Source organism: Alnus glutinosa, chromosome 3, assembly GCF_958979055.1.
Source record: "Alnus glutinosa chromosome 3, dhAlnGlut1.1, whole genome shotgun sequence".
NCBI classification, from domain to species: domain Eukaryota; kingdom Viridiplantae; phylum Streptophyta; class Magnoliopsida; order Fagales; family Betulaceae; genus Alnus; species Alnus glutinosa.
This window is the reverse complement of record NC_084888.1, coordinates 16,266,186-16,280,034: the sequence shown is the minus strand read 5'-3', so window position 1 is coordinate 16,280,034 and position 13,849 is coordinate 16,266,186. Positions and strand designations below refer to the sequence as shown.

At 37.0% G+C, this 13,849-nt stretch overlaps 2 protein-coding genes across 2 annotated transcripts; one reads left to right on the top strand and one right to left on the bottom strand.

The window, feature by feature from the left end:
• Positions 1-523: 523 nt before the first annotated feature.
• LOC133863555 (uncharacterized) lies at positions 524-1,142 on the top strand. Its single transcript, XM_062299544.1, has 2 exons — positions 524-878; positions 951-1,142. The coding sequence occupies exons 1-2, from the start codon at positions 643-645 to the stop codon at positions 973-975; spliced, it is 261 nt and encodes an 86-aa protein (XP_062155528.1). The 5' UTR covers positions 524-642; the 3' UTR covers positions 976-1,142.
• Positions 1,143-1,190: 48 nt separating this feature from the next.
• LOC133863556 (pumilio homolog 23) lies at positions 1,191-7,592 on the bottom strand. The gene is made up of 10 exons (XM_062299545.1): positions 7,288-7,592; positions 6,783-7,146; positions 6,120-6,419; positions 5,419-5,586; positions 4,864-5,007; positions 4,412-4,531; positions 3,974-4,159; positions 2,789-2,937; positions 2,067-2,249; positions 1,191-1,844 (listed from the first exon to the last, which is right to left on the bottom strand). Exons 1-10 carry the CDS (start codon positions 7,554-7,556, stop codon positions 1,379-1,381), a joined length of 2,349 nt encoding a protein of 782 aa, XP_062155529.1. The 5' UTR covers positions 7,557-7,592; the 3' UTR covers positions 1,191-1,378.
• Between the last annotated feature and the right edge of the window lie 6,257 nt (positions 7,593-13,849).

The following is a 13,849-nucleotide window of genomic DNA, read 5'->3' as shown; positions in this document are numbered from 1 at the left end:
CTGATTTAGGCATTTGAGTGAGACTCTCGAAAGGATATCTTAGTTTTAGTTATTTGGCGGTGATCGTGAGAGTGTGAAAAGCACCAAAAATTGACACCCTTGTCTGATAAACTGCTTTTGCAGTGCCTAGTTTGCTTAGTTTTTCACGCAGCTTTAAGCTGACATACATGCCTTAAGGAGCAAACCCGATAGGAGGAGCCCAAACTTTCACTTTCGGCTGGAGTTGGAGCAATTCTGTGAGTTCCCAACATTCAACAGCTGTTACTTAGCAACATGTTATTTTAATACTAATAATTTATTATCTCCGTAGCACTTGTTTATCACATTTCAATACTGAACCTTTTAGCTCCCCAAGAAGAAGTAATTTTAATATTTATATCACGTGCCTTCTCACATGACCCCTCTGAAGATACATCACTACTCCACCAAATCTAGTGGTCAGTGTTCCAACATGTAGCAGTCAACATTGAGCACATGAACCCAACTGACATCAGATCACCAGTTGGACTCTTTTTTTTCCTTTTCTTTTTTTGCGTCACGAAGTTAGCTATAAATCAAAGACTCCCATACTTATCTTAATCACAGGTTTGAAAGCCATCTTCACTCAAAAAGAACCAAAGACTCTCACAGTCACAACAAACCATGAAGGCCTGGTGTAGAGCACTGGCTGCTATCACTGTTGCACTTTCATTGATATCATTGTTCTGGCCTAATGGAGCCCAAGCTCACGCCCGTCCGTTCCCACATGCACCTCCCTTCTCGGAATCATCTTCTCAAGCTCTCAAGGATTTGCAAGCCGACAGGAAGAATCCTGACAAGCAGCTGGACTCATGCTTTCGAAGGATTCCTCCGTCCACCTCCAATCCCATACAGAACAAGTAATTTCTGCCACCAACAGTTTCAAGCCTTTCCACCATCATTGACTGAAATACATGGTGTTTTTGTTCCAGGTTCAATCCTCCATCAGACAGATGAGGTACAGAAGAAGGATTACTGGAATCGCAACAATGTCTGAGTTTTTCTTTTTATTCGTTACTATTTTTGTTAGACGTAGAGTTGTAGTGTTTTACTTTTTAAGAATCCAAGAAAAGTTATATGTATTGTACTCATAAGTTTTCGCCAACACAAAGCTGTTTTATTCCGCTCGTTTTTGGATAAAGTAGAACTTCACTATGGTTTTGCAAGGCACATAATTCAAAAGCTCAACAAAAGTTTCTTTCAATTGAAAGTAGATGCATTACAGCTACAAGTAAACAGATAAAAAGTAATTTCCTCTCTTCTACCATCAACTTTCAGCCGGTTTCGTTTCCACTCTAGTCATATATAGACCATGCAGCATAGGCCAAAATTTACAATCCTAAAAGCAAAATTTACATCTTCATGCTTTCAACTTCTTTTTGGAAGCATTCGATTGGGTATCCTTTCTTTGCCGTTTCTTCTCCATCTTGTTAAAAGGTTGATTTAGTTTTTGACTGGAGTCTACATTTTCCGTCATTTCACCTGCAGCTGCAGCACTCTTTTTCAGCTTCTTACTTTTTGCCTTCATGTTATCATCATCTACTGAAATTTTTGCATATTTCCCACCGTGTTGATCTGCTTTTTTTGGCTTGTATTTATTGCCTGACATGCTCAAAAATGGTACACCAGAAGACAGGTGATGGTCAATCTCTTTCCTCATTTCCTTCAAGTCTTTTGGGCGTGATGATTGCGTGGAGGTATCGGCAAGAAAACCATCATTTTTGGATAACTTGGCTTCACTGGAGCCAAACGTATCATAGAACTCTTTGTAAGCTGATTGTTTAGATGCTTGGTTTGACCTCCACTGATCAGGTCGGGTAGCAAATCTGTTGTAATAAGCCGCAGGCATCAACATACAGAGATTAAGAACAATAAACTGCCAAAATCCAATTTTAGAAAACAAATGCTTGAATATCGTATCAAAAGTAACAGACTATCCTCCCTTCTTATAACAAACTGCCTGTGGGAACTAAACTTATGCAACTCTAGGATCAGGTCTTCAACAATGATTCACAATATTTTATAAGAGAAAATGTCCAACAGCTTACCTGTCAACATCTAGTTTTCTTAAGAGATGAGGGCCTTGCTTTGTTTTCGAAAGTTCACTCTGCACAGCTACCAACTCAGATACTATAGCCTCCCTCAGTGACATGTTACTAGCATTGAAGCACTTCTCAACAGTAAATGAACCTGATGAGCGCATTGAGAGCTCTCCAAAATATCCTCGAAGCCTGGAAACCAAGTAACAGAAAGAAAATCAAGTAAATACAGCAGCAAACTGGGAATTCAAGGCATTAAAAATTGTTTCCAAAATTTTCCATTTCAATTCCAGAAAAAAGAGCCAATAACAGAACATTACAAACACAAAGGCCAATTTTATAGTCATACTTATTTTGTTGTAATATTTAATCTTTTCTTATGGAGACATGGGTGGCAATTTTATAAAATTTAATTGATAAAGTTCAAAGTTTTATTTGAGAATAGTACTACTCTCCCACTTCATTACAATTCACCCATGGTAACAACATATTCCATTTTTGTGGCACAGCATAGACAGTAAAATCCTTCCAACAAGAAATACTTCCGGGTAGTTTACGAATTCTGATTTTAAATATTAAAAGTGGTCAATGTTTGAAATTGGCCTACACAATGACTGACACACTGTGACAAAATTGTTTTTCCTAAGCTATTCCATCGAATAATAGAACCTTTGCTTAAATAAGAACTTTGTGAGAGAAATACAAGCTTCCAATACAGTTACAAGACATACTTCATAACTAATCTGCGCTTTAGTTTTGCAGATGCATCTGAACTTAGAAAAGCTTCAATAACAGCAGCTCCCCCTCTATCTTTTGCTGCTTCAAGTACATGATCAGCTTCCATGGATGCAATACTCGTAATATAAGGCTGTATATGTTCCTGGGAAACAAAAATGCAGGATACGATGTTCTAGTATAAATTAAAAAAATATGAGAAGAGATCAAACCATGATTGGAGTATCATTATTTGGAACAGCTGAAAATACTTCTCCAGAGATTATCTGCTCCTCACCAAAACAAATGTAAGGTACTAGCCCAAGTTGCTACTATATGGTACATTCATGGTTAAAGATTTGAGACTTTATAAAAGATAAAATTCTATTCAGATTTTAAACAGTATATGATATTCCAGTCTTCCAGATAATCTGATCTTCTAAGTTCTAACTAAAAAAATTGGCTTTATTTTGTACCAAAACCACCAGACACATTCGACAGAAAAGGTTACCTGACTACAATATCATATAAATCAACCTGATTAGAAGGTTCAAGGCCCAGATATTACTGGTGAAAAAAGTTAAACATGAAATGATTACTTGGTCTAGTTAAAATTTGAACAGAACAGCATGACAACACACACCATAGAAGCTCTACCAAAAATAAGAGATCAGCATCAGCACGGCACAACTGATACATCGCTCTACCTACTGAGAGTTAAGTTGTTATTGTAAGAATCAAAGTGGTGAAAAGCACATTAGAGAATAGCTCTGTGATTTTTTTATTTTATTTTTTTGGTTAGATCACACTAGAGAGTAGCTCAGTACACATCCAACCCTCTGCCAGCAGAAAACAGAAAACATGTCAATCTAATCTCTTCGAATTGAAAGGAACTTCTTCTAAAGTGCCAATAACAGCACTAGAAGCTCCACATGATTTCATTATGGTAAACAAAAATTTATGTGAGGGAGAAATTCTCACTATGACAGCAAAAGGTCTAGTGCAACAAAAGCAAAACTACAAAATTAAAGCAACCCAAAAAACAATATTCCAAATATTGCATAAGTTAGATGCTTCCAACTCCAATGTGAAAATAGACATTTCTAACCAGGGTTTAAGGCTTAGTTGTTGGGAATACTGAGCTACCATAAATATAGAAAACACGTGATGAAATCAAAATAAGTGCAAGAAAAGTTGCATACAGTTTGATATCGGAATACTGCCTGCAGAATCAGGGAACCCATGACGGGAATTTTCACACCGCTAGGCCAGCTCCAACTGGACTTATCTTCGCAGTACAAGTAGTTATCAAGGAATAGTATTCTAGGGACAATGTATCTGGGAGACTCGTCCGCTGAACATACTGCAGCAGCAAGGGCCACACAACACTGCAACACAAATCATGAAATATAACCATGATCAGAATGAGGTCTTGGAAGATGGACCATATTTATGAAAATCAACAAATCTGCTATCAGATTAAACCTGCACTAATCTTATTCATAAGTAACAATCATATTTAAATAGCTAGATAAATAGAAAATTCATAATTTCGTCCACATATAAGATCTTTTCAGGATGACAAATAAAAATAATAAAGTAAAATATGAAAAGAAAGAAGTGAAATTTGAGTTATAAACCTCATGTTCGTGAAAATGAAGCCTTTGGCTTGCTGCAATGAGTGAAGCAATAACTCCTGATCTTCCCATTTCAAGAAGATTCATAAATTTTGGACCAAGTTCCTTCCAGATCAACTCCATCTTGTGGCAAAATGAGGGAAAGTAGTTAAAATCCCCCCAAAAAACAGAGACATGGAAAAAAAAATTGCAAGGAGATGTTACAAAGCATAAATTTGTCACAAAATAAATGTGCCAAGGTAGCTAAAATAGTTAAACACCAATGTAAACAAACGCATGTAACTAATTTAAACTACTTTCTGCATGAATGACAAAACGAATGTATGTTGGGACCAGCACCAGGTAATTAACCTTAATCAACTACCCACACTACTAAATCTGAAGCAGGAAAGAATATCTTAAGAATCACATAAAGCATAAGTGTCTATATATCCAATAAAATTCAGAACACATACTTGATCTTGACGTCTTGCATGAGAAATCAATGCTTGAATAACAAAGTTCCCACAATGATGAGACGATAACTCGAACAATGAATTCTTGAAAACTTTTGTGAACATCTCATTGTACAAGATTTCAGGAGCCACTTCCAGAATGACCTGTAAATGTTACAAGTTCAATGAAAATCAAATAAATAAATAACAGAAGCTACCATCAGAAACCAATTAAGAAGAAAACATCAGATGTAAAGGCATGACATGTGACTGCATTTGTAAATTGCTAAAGGGAGTTACTTCTTATAGGAGACAGTATCACATTTCAGACATACACTTGTAGTACGTCAATTTATTTATAATCAAAAAATGGGATAGCATTTCCATTACCTTAAAAGTTATCAAAATGAACTTATGGTGTTATATAACATTACTTTGTTTTCAACAAAACAATTTAATCACGCATGCAATAGACAGTAAACTGTTGAAAGACCAGACCCAACCCATCATAAAAAAGATACTAGCAAGTATATAAGTGACATGCACATATGCTTTATCTATTAATAGGTCACTCACCTCCATCAAATGGCTAAAAGAATTTTCTTTCATCAAATATACAACTTCTCGCACTGCAGATATTTCTATGAAATTTCCTTCCCCAATGTATTCCTTGTTGCGGCCAAGAAGGATAGGAATTACATGCAACAACACTTCATCATTTCCCACCAATAACTTTAGAGCTGTCTGCCAAGGAAAAAAGAACATAAATCTATTATATTTCAGCATCGCCTTGATGCACAGAAAAAAATCTAATCTTAAAATAACAAAGTTACCAAGAAATTGTAGAAGCTCATCACATCCATGACATATTACCTCTCAATCAAAAAGAAAGAAAGAAGGGGAAAAAAAAAAAAAAAAAAATCAAGCACCATCACATGACTTGAAACATAAGCAGCAAAATAGCCACCAACCTGAACTAAGAAGAAAAAATAAAGAAAAAGGTACATTTCTAATAGACACAAACTTACGCGGCTACTCACACCTAGAACCATCAACTAATTGCTAATAAAATTAGAAAGGGTTGCATAATCTCATTAGATGGCATATCTTCTGGTTCATCTAACCACCCTAGTCCCTAGTCAAGCACCAAAATATGGAGATTAAATTCAATACATAGAATCGGACTTGACACATTAGCAGAACTTTATTCCCTTGGAAAAAAAAAATGAAAAATTATAAACAAAATTAATTATAAAAACAATAAGTTGGAAACAAGCCTGCAAAACCAAACTGCTGAACTGATCAACTTCCATGGTCTTAAAGTCTTTTCTAGTAAACTTTATCATTCCTGACACAAGGAACTTAAGTAAATCTGGGAATCCGAGCTGATGCGGTGAATAATCTTCTTCCATTAGTGATGCTTTGAAATTCAATCGCTCTGCTAGAACTGTTGATGATTTTGTGACATGAAACTCTGAAGAATCTATTGTTGCTCCTTTACAAAGGCAAAGAAGACTTCGAAGAACATGAGATCCATGGCAGCTACTCATCAAATCAACAGCATTGGCAACAACAACCTGACAATAACAAAGAATTTTTATTAAAAAAAAAAAAGTGAACAACTTTATCATTCAAATCAAGATTAAGACTACAAAGCTAGAGATTTTTTTATTTTATTTTATTATTTTTTTATCTAAGATGTGAACTTGTAGCTTGTCAAAGGGAGTAGAAGGAAAAATGAATTTGCTTGGTTATTTGAGAGCATATTGGCAACCAATTTTGAATTAATTATAATTTAACTAAGTGAAAAGTTGATGGGCCAAGATGCTTCAAGACTTCCAGTAAGGGCAACGAATGACCGGATGTTTAATATATTAATTTCCACTAAGCATGTCGTCAAACACTCATGTTCTACAACAACCAAAAAAACCGATAGATACCTCGCATAAAATAGTTAAAGTCTCTTCAACAACTGAGTAGACATCATTTTCCTGAAGATGCCTAGCTAATGACTTGATAGCTGTCTCGGCTACATGAGAACCAGATCTATCCATTGCAAGTAAAGGGAAGTCCTTTGCACAGCTTCGAAGGAAACCACAAAGGTGGTCTACATCGCAGCCCTCAAGGAGGGTTTGCAAAGTGTGGCTTATGATATAATCTGTTGCAAGTTCAAATTCTTTCCCCCTGGTTTCTTCAAGAGCATTACCACATATAACTGACCTTTCCTCCAGGTCAACCCCACCACCTTCAAAAAGATTCGTAATTTCCAAGAAGTACTTTGCCGTTTCAGGTTCAACCTGTTTCCTACAAAATTTAGTCAAGTCATATGGCCCTTATATCTGTCACCACTCTGAAAAATCAAGTATTGCAAAAAATTTATTGAAGCAAGAGAAAAGTAACAATAAGGAGACAAAGAAATCGCAATTATAAGGTAAGTCAAAATACCTGACAAGTGTTGTTTGTGATGCTGAGGTACTTCGATATTTGGAGGACTTTCCGGCTGTCATGGATCGATCACTCATTCGTCCAGATACATTTCTGTTGGAATTGTCCCCATCAAAGCCATGTCTTTCTCTGCTATACTTTCTGTTCATTCCCTTCTTCCCTTTTCCCCGTTTATATAATACATTCTCCTCACCCATTAAGCTGTCCTCCATAAAGCCACAGGTCCTGCGTCTCCTAGATGGCAATGCTTTTGAACCAATGGAAACCATAAGCACCCTGTCAACAAGTTGACAGCAGGCTACAGAAGGCTACTACTGTAAACCTATGGTAAGATAAATAAAAATGACCATAAAGAATTTGAAGTTAGTAGCAAAGCTGTAAACACATATGGAGCGTTAAGCATTACATAAATCATCTAAGGTACAAATGAAAAGAAGAAGATAAAGTCACATTAGGCAACCAAATTAAGTCGAGCATCATTTTCAAAATTACTTTTTGGTTATAATTTTGGCCTTGTAAATCAAAACTGTGGATAAGAATGCCACGAATACTGCTTTCTTAGGTAAGCAATTCAATGGTTTCTCTCCGTCTAGACAAAGAAAAATTATTGAAACGCAGAACCAAATAACTTAATATTCTAAGAACAAAAACAAAAATCAATTTCTTTTATGTGGACATGGCATCATCCCATCCATGTGGCACTGTGCTTGGTATTGTGTAATCAAGAAAAGCAGAGCATTCCCTCTCCCGAATACTTTGAATTTACTACCGGACTTCCAATGTAAATAAGCACCTCACTCAGTTGCAACAGAACTTTAAACACAAGCTCAAGAAGCAGTTTCTACATGAATACAAGCTTCAGTTGTTCTAAATGGAAAAAATGTTAGGAACCCTCAAATTAGTATTATTATCATTGTCATTATTGACCCCTGTGGAGGGGCGCTCCTCACGTTATCCCAGAATCTAGTCAAGGCGAAGCCCCGGTTATTAAAAAAAAAAATCATTTTCTTGCTAGGTTAGGATTATTTCTACAACCCTCGCTAGGTTAGGATTATTTCTAAACTGAATAAGAATTTGAATCAATTGCTATAAGCAATCTGTGGAGGACAGACCCCTCGAAGTGGTCATACCTCTTTTTTTTCTGTTTTTTCCATGATTTCCGTTAATAAGAACTACGGTTCTTAGCATCAGGTATAAGAGCACTTCTTTTTGGGGTGTTTTTATATAAGGTGCAATGAGCCATCGTTGCGAGTGGGTTACCTGTGCCGAGGCCGTGCAAAAGCTGGGTTTGCTCTCCCCCGTGCGTGGGTGTTGGTGCTTGCTGTCACGTTGGTAAGGGTGCTACTCCGTGGTCTGGCGCGGTGAATGGCGGTGGCTGACGGTGGACACTAGCTGTTTCGAGAGTGTTGAGCGGTGGGTTGCAACGTCGGACCAGTGTCTCTGGGCTGAGTGCGAGGACGGAAGTCGGTGGCTTACGGCGTCTCTCCGGTAGCAGCGAAGGCTGGAAGCAGTGGTGGGCAGCCGTGCGTAGGGAGGCTGCTATAGTGGAGCTGGGCGATTGAGTTTATTTGAGAAAGAAGGGCAAGTGCTGCCTGCTGTTTGGCTGAACCGCTTGGTGGGAAGTTTTTATTCCAGTATTCGGATAGCATTATTCCCTCCCGCACAGGTACTCTCTTATTCCGGTTTGATCACCTGGTTACAGTTACCCTTATTCCAGTTTTAATGTAGCCTTGGTATAGCTTATTTGCGTAAGGGAAAAAAAGGGACAAAATTTTCCTACAAACTGATTTGTAGAAAATTTCATACAACCCACATATAAGAGTGACATGTGTTTTTTAAACATGTGAAAAGCATATGTGTTTTTATTAATGCTATTAGAAAAGCATATGAAAAGCACATGCGTACATGCTATTAAAACAACATGTGATTCTCACATGTCAAGGGACACATGTCAATCTTGTATATGGGTTGTATAAAATTTCCTACAAATCGGTTTGTAAGAAATTTTTTACAACACACATATAAAAAAAACATGTGTCCTTTAAACATGTGAGAAGCATATGTTTTTTTATTAATGTTAATAAAAAAGCATGTAAGAAGCACGTGCTATTTAAATAACATGTGATTCTCACATGCTAAATGACACATGTCAATCTTACATGTACATTATAGGAAATTTCCTACAAACCGGTCTGTAAAAAAAATTTGTCTAAAAAAACAAAAGACAAAAAAGAAAAAGTTCAAAAGAGAGAGCTTGGTATAATTAACCTATGGTCAATACACCATGGCTTTCTGATGTGAACCCGTGGGATCGAACTCCCTTGAATCCACAATCAAATTGAAACCTACCCAAGAAAGCCAAGAATCAAGTCAAGAAAAGGTCTAGACCCGTTGAATTCTCGTTTCAAGAACCTAGACTTGGTTAGAACGCCACAAAGGGTTTGCCTTTGATAGGTTCCTAGTTCAACCAAGAACAAGTAGAGAAAACTGAAAAATTTTCTATGAAGAAAAAAAACTTCATTCAAATTCAACCTCTCTAGTAAATGCGGCTACAAGTCTTTTTAAAACCTCTCCATGAAACCCTAAACCTACTAAGGCCTACATCAATTAAAAGGTATGGGCTAAACATCTTCAAGCCCAAAACATCCTAAACTACACTTCTATAACTAATAAAAGAAGTCCACTTAATGAAATAAATAGGCCCAAAAGCCTATAACTATAGAAACATAAAAATAGGCCCACACGCCTATACTTAGTGAAACAAAGAGTTTGCACTAAAGCGCTAAGCTATACTTCCCCCATCTGTCGCTTGTATCACATGGATTAAAGTTGGTTCTTCTTCTTTCAAGTCCGTCTTGAATGTTGGGGTCTTGCTCGATAAATTTGCAAACTCGGCCCAAGTGGATTGCACCAATCCTTGCATTGCTTCCTTGATCTTCTTCACTCTTGACCTTGTGATTGTCCCATCTGGAACTTGCAATGAATCTTTAAGATTCGGCCTACCATGGGACCCATCATTCCCCCTCTCCTCAAAAGGATTCAACCTCAAATTGTCACCGTAATATTGTTGACCGCTCTGCAATCAATGCACATCCTCCAAGTCCCATCCTTCTTTGGCACTAGTAGTACTAGTACTGCACATGGGCTCATGCTCTCTCTCACGTACCCCTTGCTCAACAAATCTTCAACTTGCCTTTGAAGCTCCTTGGTCTCCTTCGGATTACTCCTATAGGCTGGTCAATTTGGAATAACTGCTCCGGGTATGAAATCAATTTGGTGCTCAATGCCTCTAATGGGTGGCAACCCACTCGGCATCTCCTCCGGAAATACATCCTCGAACTCCTGCAACAAAGAAACAGCCAAACTAGGAAGAGATTGATTAGTTTCATCAAGATTAAGATAAGATTTTTTGTAAACAAGAAAAATCATAGGTTGATCTGCTAAGAAGGCCCTCTTAACCTCACTCTCCTTTGCATAAAAACTCATATTTGCCTTTCCTTTTCTCTCTGCAGGTTCTCTTTCTTTTTTCTCTCGTGGCTCCACTCTCTTTTCTTTATTCTCAGGCACCTCTCTATTTTCTTTTTCACTCTTTCTTTTTTGTTCAATCTCACTCTTCAGCTTCAGTTGGTCCTCATAGACCTGTTTTGGGGTTAAAGGAGCAAGCTTGAATGTTTTTCCATCCTTTACAAAGTTGTACCTGTTCGTAAACCATTGCCTCCCCAACAAAATATTGCCAGCATGCATAGGAACTACATCACAAAGCACCTTATCACTATACCTCCCAATGGTAAAAGCCACCAAAACTTGCTTATGGACCTTGACCTCCCCACATTCATTCAACCATTGCAACTTATAAGGTCTAGGATGCTTCAGTAAAGGTAAGCTCAACTTTTCAACTAGGGTGGTACTAGCTACATTGGTGCAACTTCCCCCATCTATAATCATACTACACACCTTGTTGTTTACATAACATCTAGTATGAAATATATTCTCTTTCTGCTGCTCCATATCGTCTATCTTAATTTGCGTATTGAGAGCACGCCTGGCAACAAGAGACTCACCTTCTACAGGGTATTCCACTCCATCATCATCACTAGCATCGACCAACTCGGGCATCTCATCACTACCATCTTCACTATTAGTCATCACCTCCCCATTGCCTCGCATAACCATCACCCGCTTGTTTGGGCATTGAGACGCGATGTGCCATGAACCCAAACATTTAAAACATTTAATATCTCTATTCCTGGAAGGTTGGAAATCTACCTCGGGTTTGTTCTTGCTAGTTCCCTCATCTTTTCCCTTAGGTGATTCGGCCTTCCCCTTTACTACAGATTGATCATTTCTATCCCACTTTGGTTTCCAATGAGTGTTAGAAACTAAAGTATACCTTGCTGCCCCCTTTCTCTTTAACTGTCTCTCCACCTTCATAGCCATGTGTACCATGTCTTCTACCTTCACATAATGTTGCAACTCAACTACATTGGCTATGTCCCTATTCAAACCACTTAAAAATCTGGCCATTATTGCCTCCCGATCCTCCTCTACATTAGCCCGAATCATAGCCACCTCCATCTCCTTATGGTAATCCTCTACACTTCTAGACCCTTGTGTAAGGTTTTGTAATTTTTGGTAGAGGTCTCTATAGTAGTGGCTAGGTACAAATCTTCGCCTCATGAGGGCTTTCAACTCACCCCATGTTTCTATAGGTCTCTCATGATCCCTCCTCCTATTGGTCACTAATTGATCCCACCAAATAATTGTATAATCTGTGAACTCAATTACTACCAACTTCACCTTCTTCTCCTCTGAATAATTGTGACAATCAAAAATCAACTTTATTTTCTTCTCTCACTCTAAATAGGTTTCAGGGTCAGTCCTACCTTGGAAAGATGGTATTTTCATTTTGATGCTTCCAAGGTTCCTATCTACCCCATCCCGACCCATTAGATTTCTCCCATGTCATCTTCCACGCCTACCTCCTCTAATTCTATCAACTCCACCCATTCCAACTTTAGATGTTATGTCTTCCTCATCATCATCATCTCTTTTGTTCTCAAACTCATTTTAAACGCTAGGCACACGTCTCCTCCTATCTCGCCCACCTTGCAAATTTCTAATCACTACGTCTTGCTGATCCATCCTATCCTTCACCTCCTCCAACACCAAGTTCAACCGTTCAAACTGTTGTTGCATGGACCGCAATACAAAGAATGAATTATCCACCTCCTCCTTAGGTGTTGAGTCACTCTTATGAGACATTTTCAATGCACTACAAAACAAAAACAAAAAAAATAGTGGTAAAACCTCACACACTCCCTTACGTGTTTACACTCAAATATTGTCACTCCACTTGTGTTTTCACTCTTTTGGTCTTTCACCTCACATGTTTTCCCTTTCAAGTTCTTTAAGAACTAATTGAACTAAATCAAGACATCACCTCGTATTATTCCAACCAGCAATAGATTCTAAAAACAAGAAAGGAATAAAATGACACGGATCTAAAAGAATTTGTACAAGGAAAGAGCAATTAGGAAACAAGATACTAAAGATGATACATTCGATTCCTCTGAAGATAAAGATCAATCAACATCAAATCACTTCAATTTTCGAATTGCAAAGTATATCAAACAACTATTTTTGAAAAAAAAAAAAAAAAAATTCTTCTTCTTCTTCTTCTTTTTTTCTTTTTTTTCTTTTTTTTTTTTTTTAAATTTTTTAATTTTTTATTTTTTATTTTTTATTTTTAAATAACTACGTAGCAACTTATGCTAACTATACAACAAGAAACGGAAGTAAACAAAGGACAAATGCTAACGAAAATGGAATTAAAATTTGGAAAATTACAGATATGGAAGTTAAAGCAAGGATTCAAATCTGGAAAATCGAAGCAAATATTCAAATCTGGAAAATTAAGGCAAAGATTCAAATCTGGAAAGTAAGGCAAAGATTCAAATCTGGAAATTAAAGCAAAGAGTCAAATCTGGAAATTAAAGCAATGATTCAAATCTGAAAATTAAAGCAAAGATTCGCGTAATCAATTAAGAATGGAATCCAAATATGGAATTTACAGATTTGAAACGTTAAAGCAAAGATTCGCAAAATCAATTAAGAATGGAATTCAAATCTGAAAAGTACAGATCTGAAAAGAAATAAAGCAAAGATTTGTGTAATCAATGGAATTCAATTATGGAGAAAAAGAATACAAATCTGGAAAATTAAAGCAAGGATTCGTGTAATCAATTAAAGAATTCACAGATCTGAATTCTTGAATCAAGTACACGAGCAATCAATTGTGAAAATCACAGATATGAATTCAACACACGAAATTAACAAGAATGAAGGAGGAATCATAGCTGAGACTAGAGAACCTTAGAAAACGCCTAAGACAAGAAAAAACAAAAAAAAAAAAAACAAAAAAAACAAAAAAAAAAAACAAAAACAAAAACAAAAACAAAATGGAAGAATTAAAAAGGATAAATTAGACCTGATTTGGAACTGAGCTCTGATACCAAATGATGTGAACCTGAGGGATCGAACTCCCTTGAACCCACAATCAAAT

Coding starts and splice junctions, on each gene's coding strand:
- LOC133863555 (XM_062299544.1), top strand. CDS start 643: ATGAAGGCCTGGTGTAGAGCACTGGCTGCTATCACTGTTGCACTTTCA. Junction 879..950: donor TCCAATCCCATACAGAACAA/GTAATTTCTGCC, acceptor TTTTTGTTCCAG/GTTCAATCCTCCATCAGACA.
- LOC133863556 (XM_062299545.1), bottom strand. CDS start 7,556: ATGGTTTCCATTGGTTCAAAAGCATTGCCATCTAGGAGACGCAGGACC. Junction 5,587..6,119: donor TCAGCAGTTTGGTTTTGCAG/GCTTGTTTCCAA, acceptor TTTCCTTGGCAG/ACAGCTCTAAAGTTATTGGT. Junction 4,532..4,863: donor ATGCAAGACGTCAAGATCAA/GTATGTGTTCTG, acceptor TTTTGCCACAAG/ATGGAGTTGATCTGGAAGGA.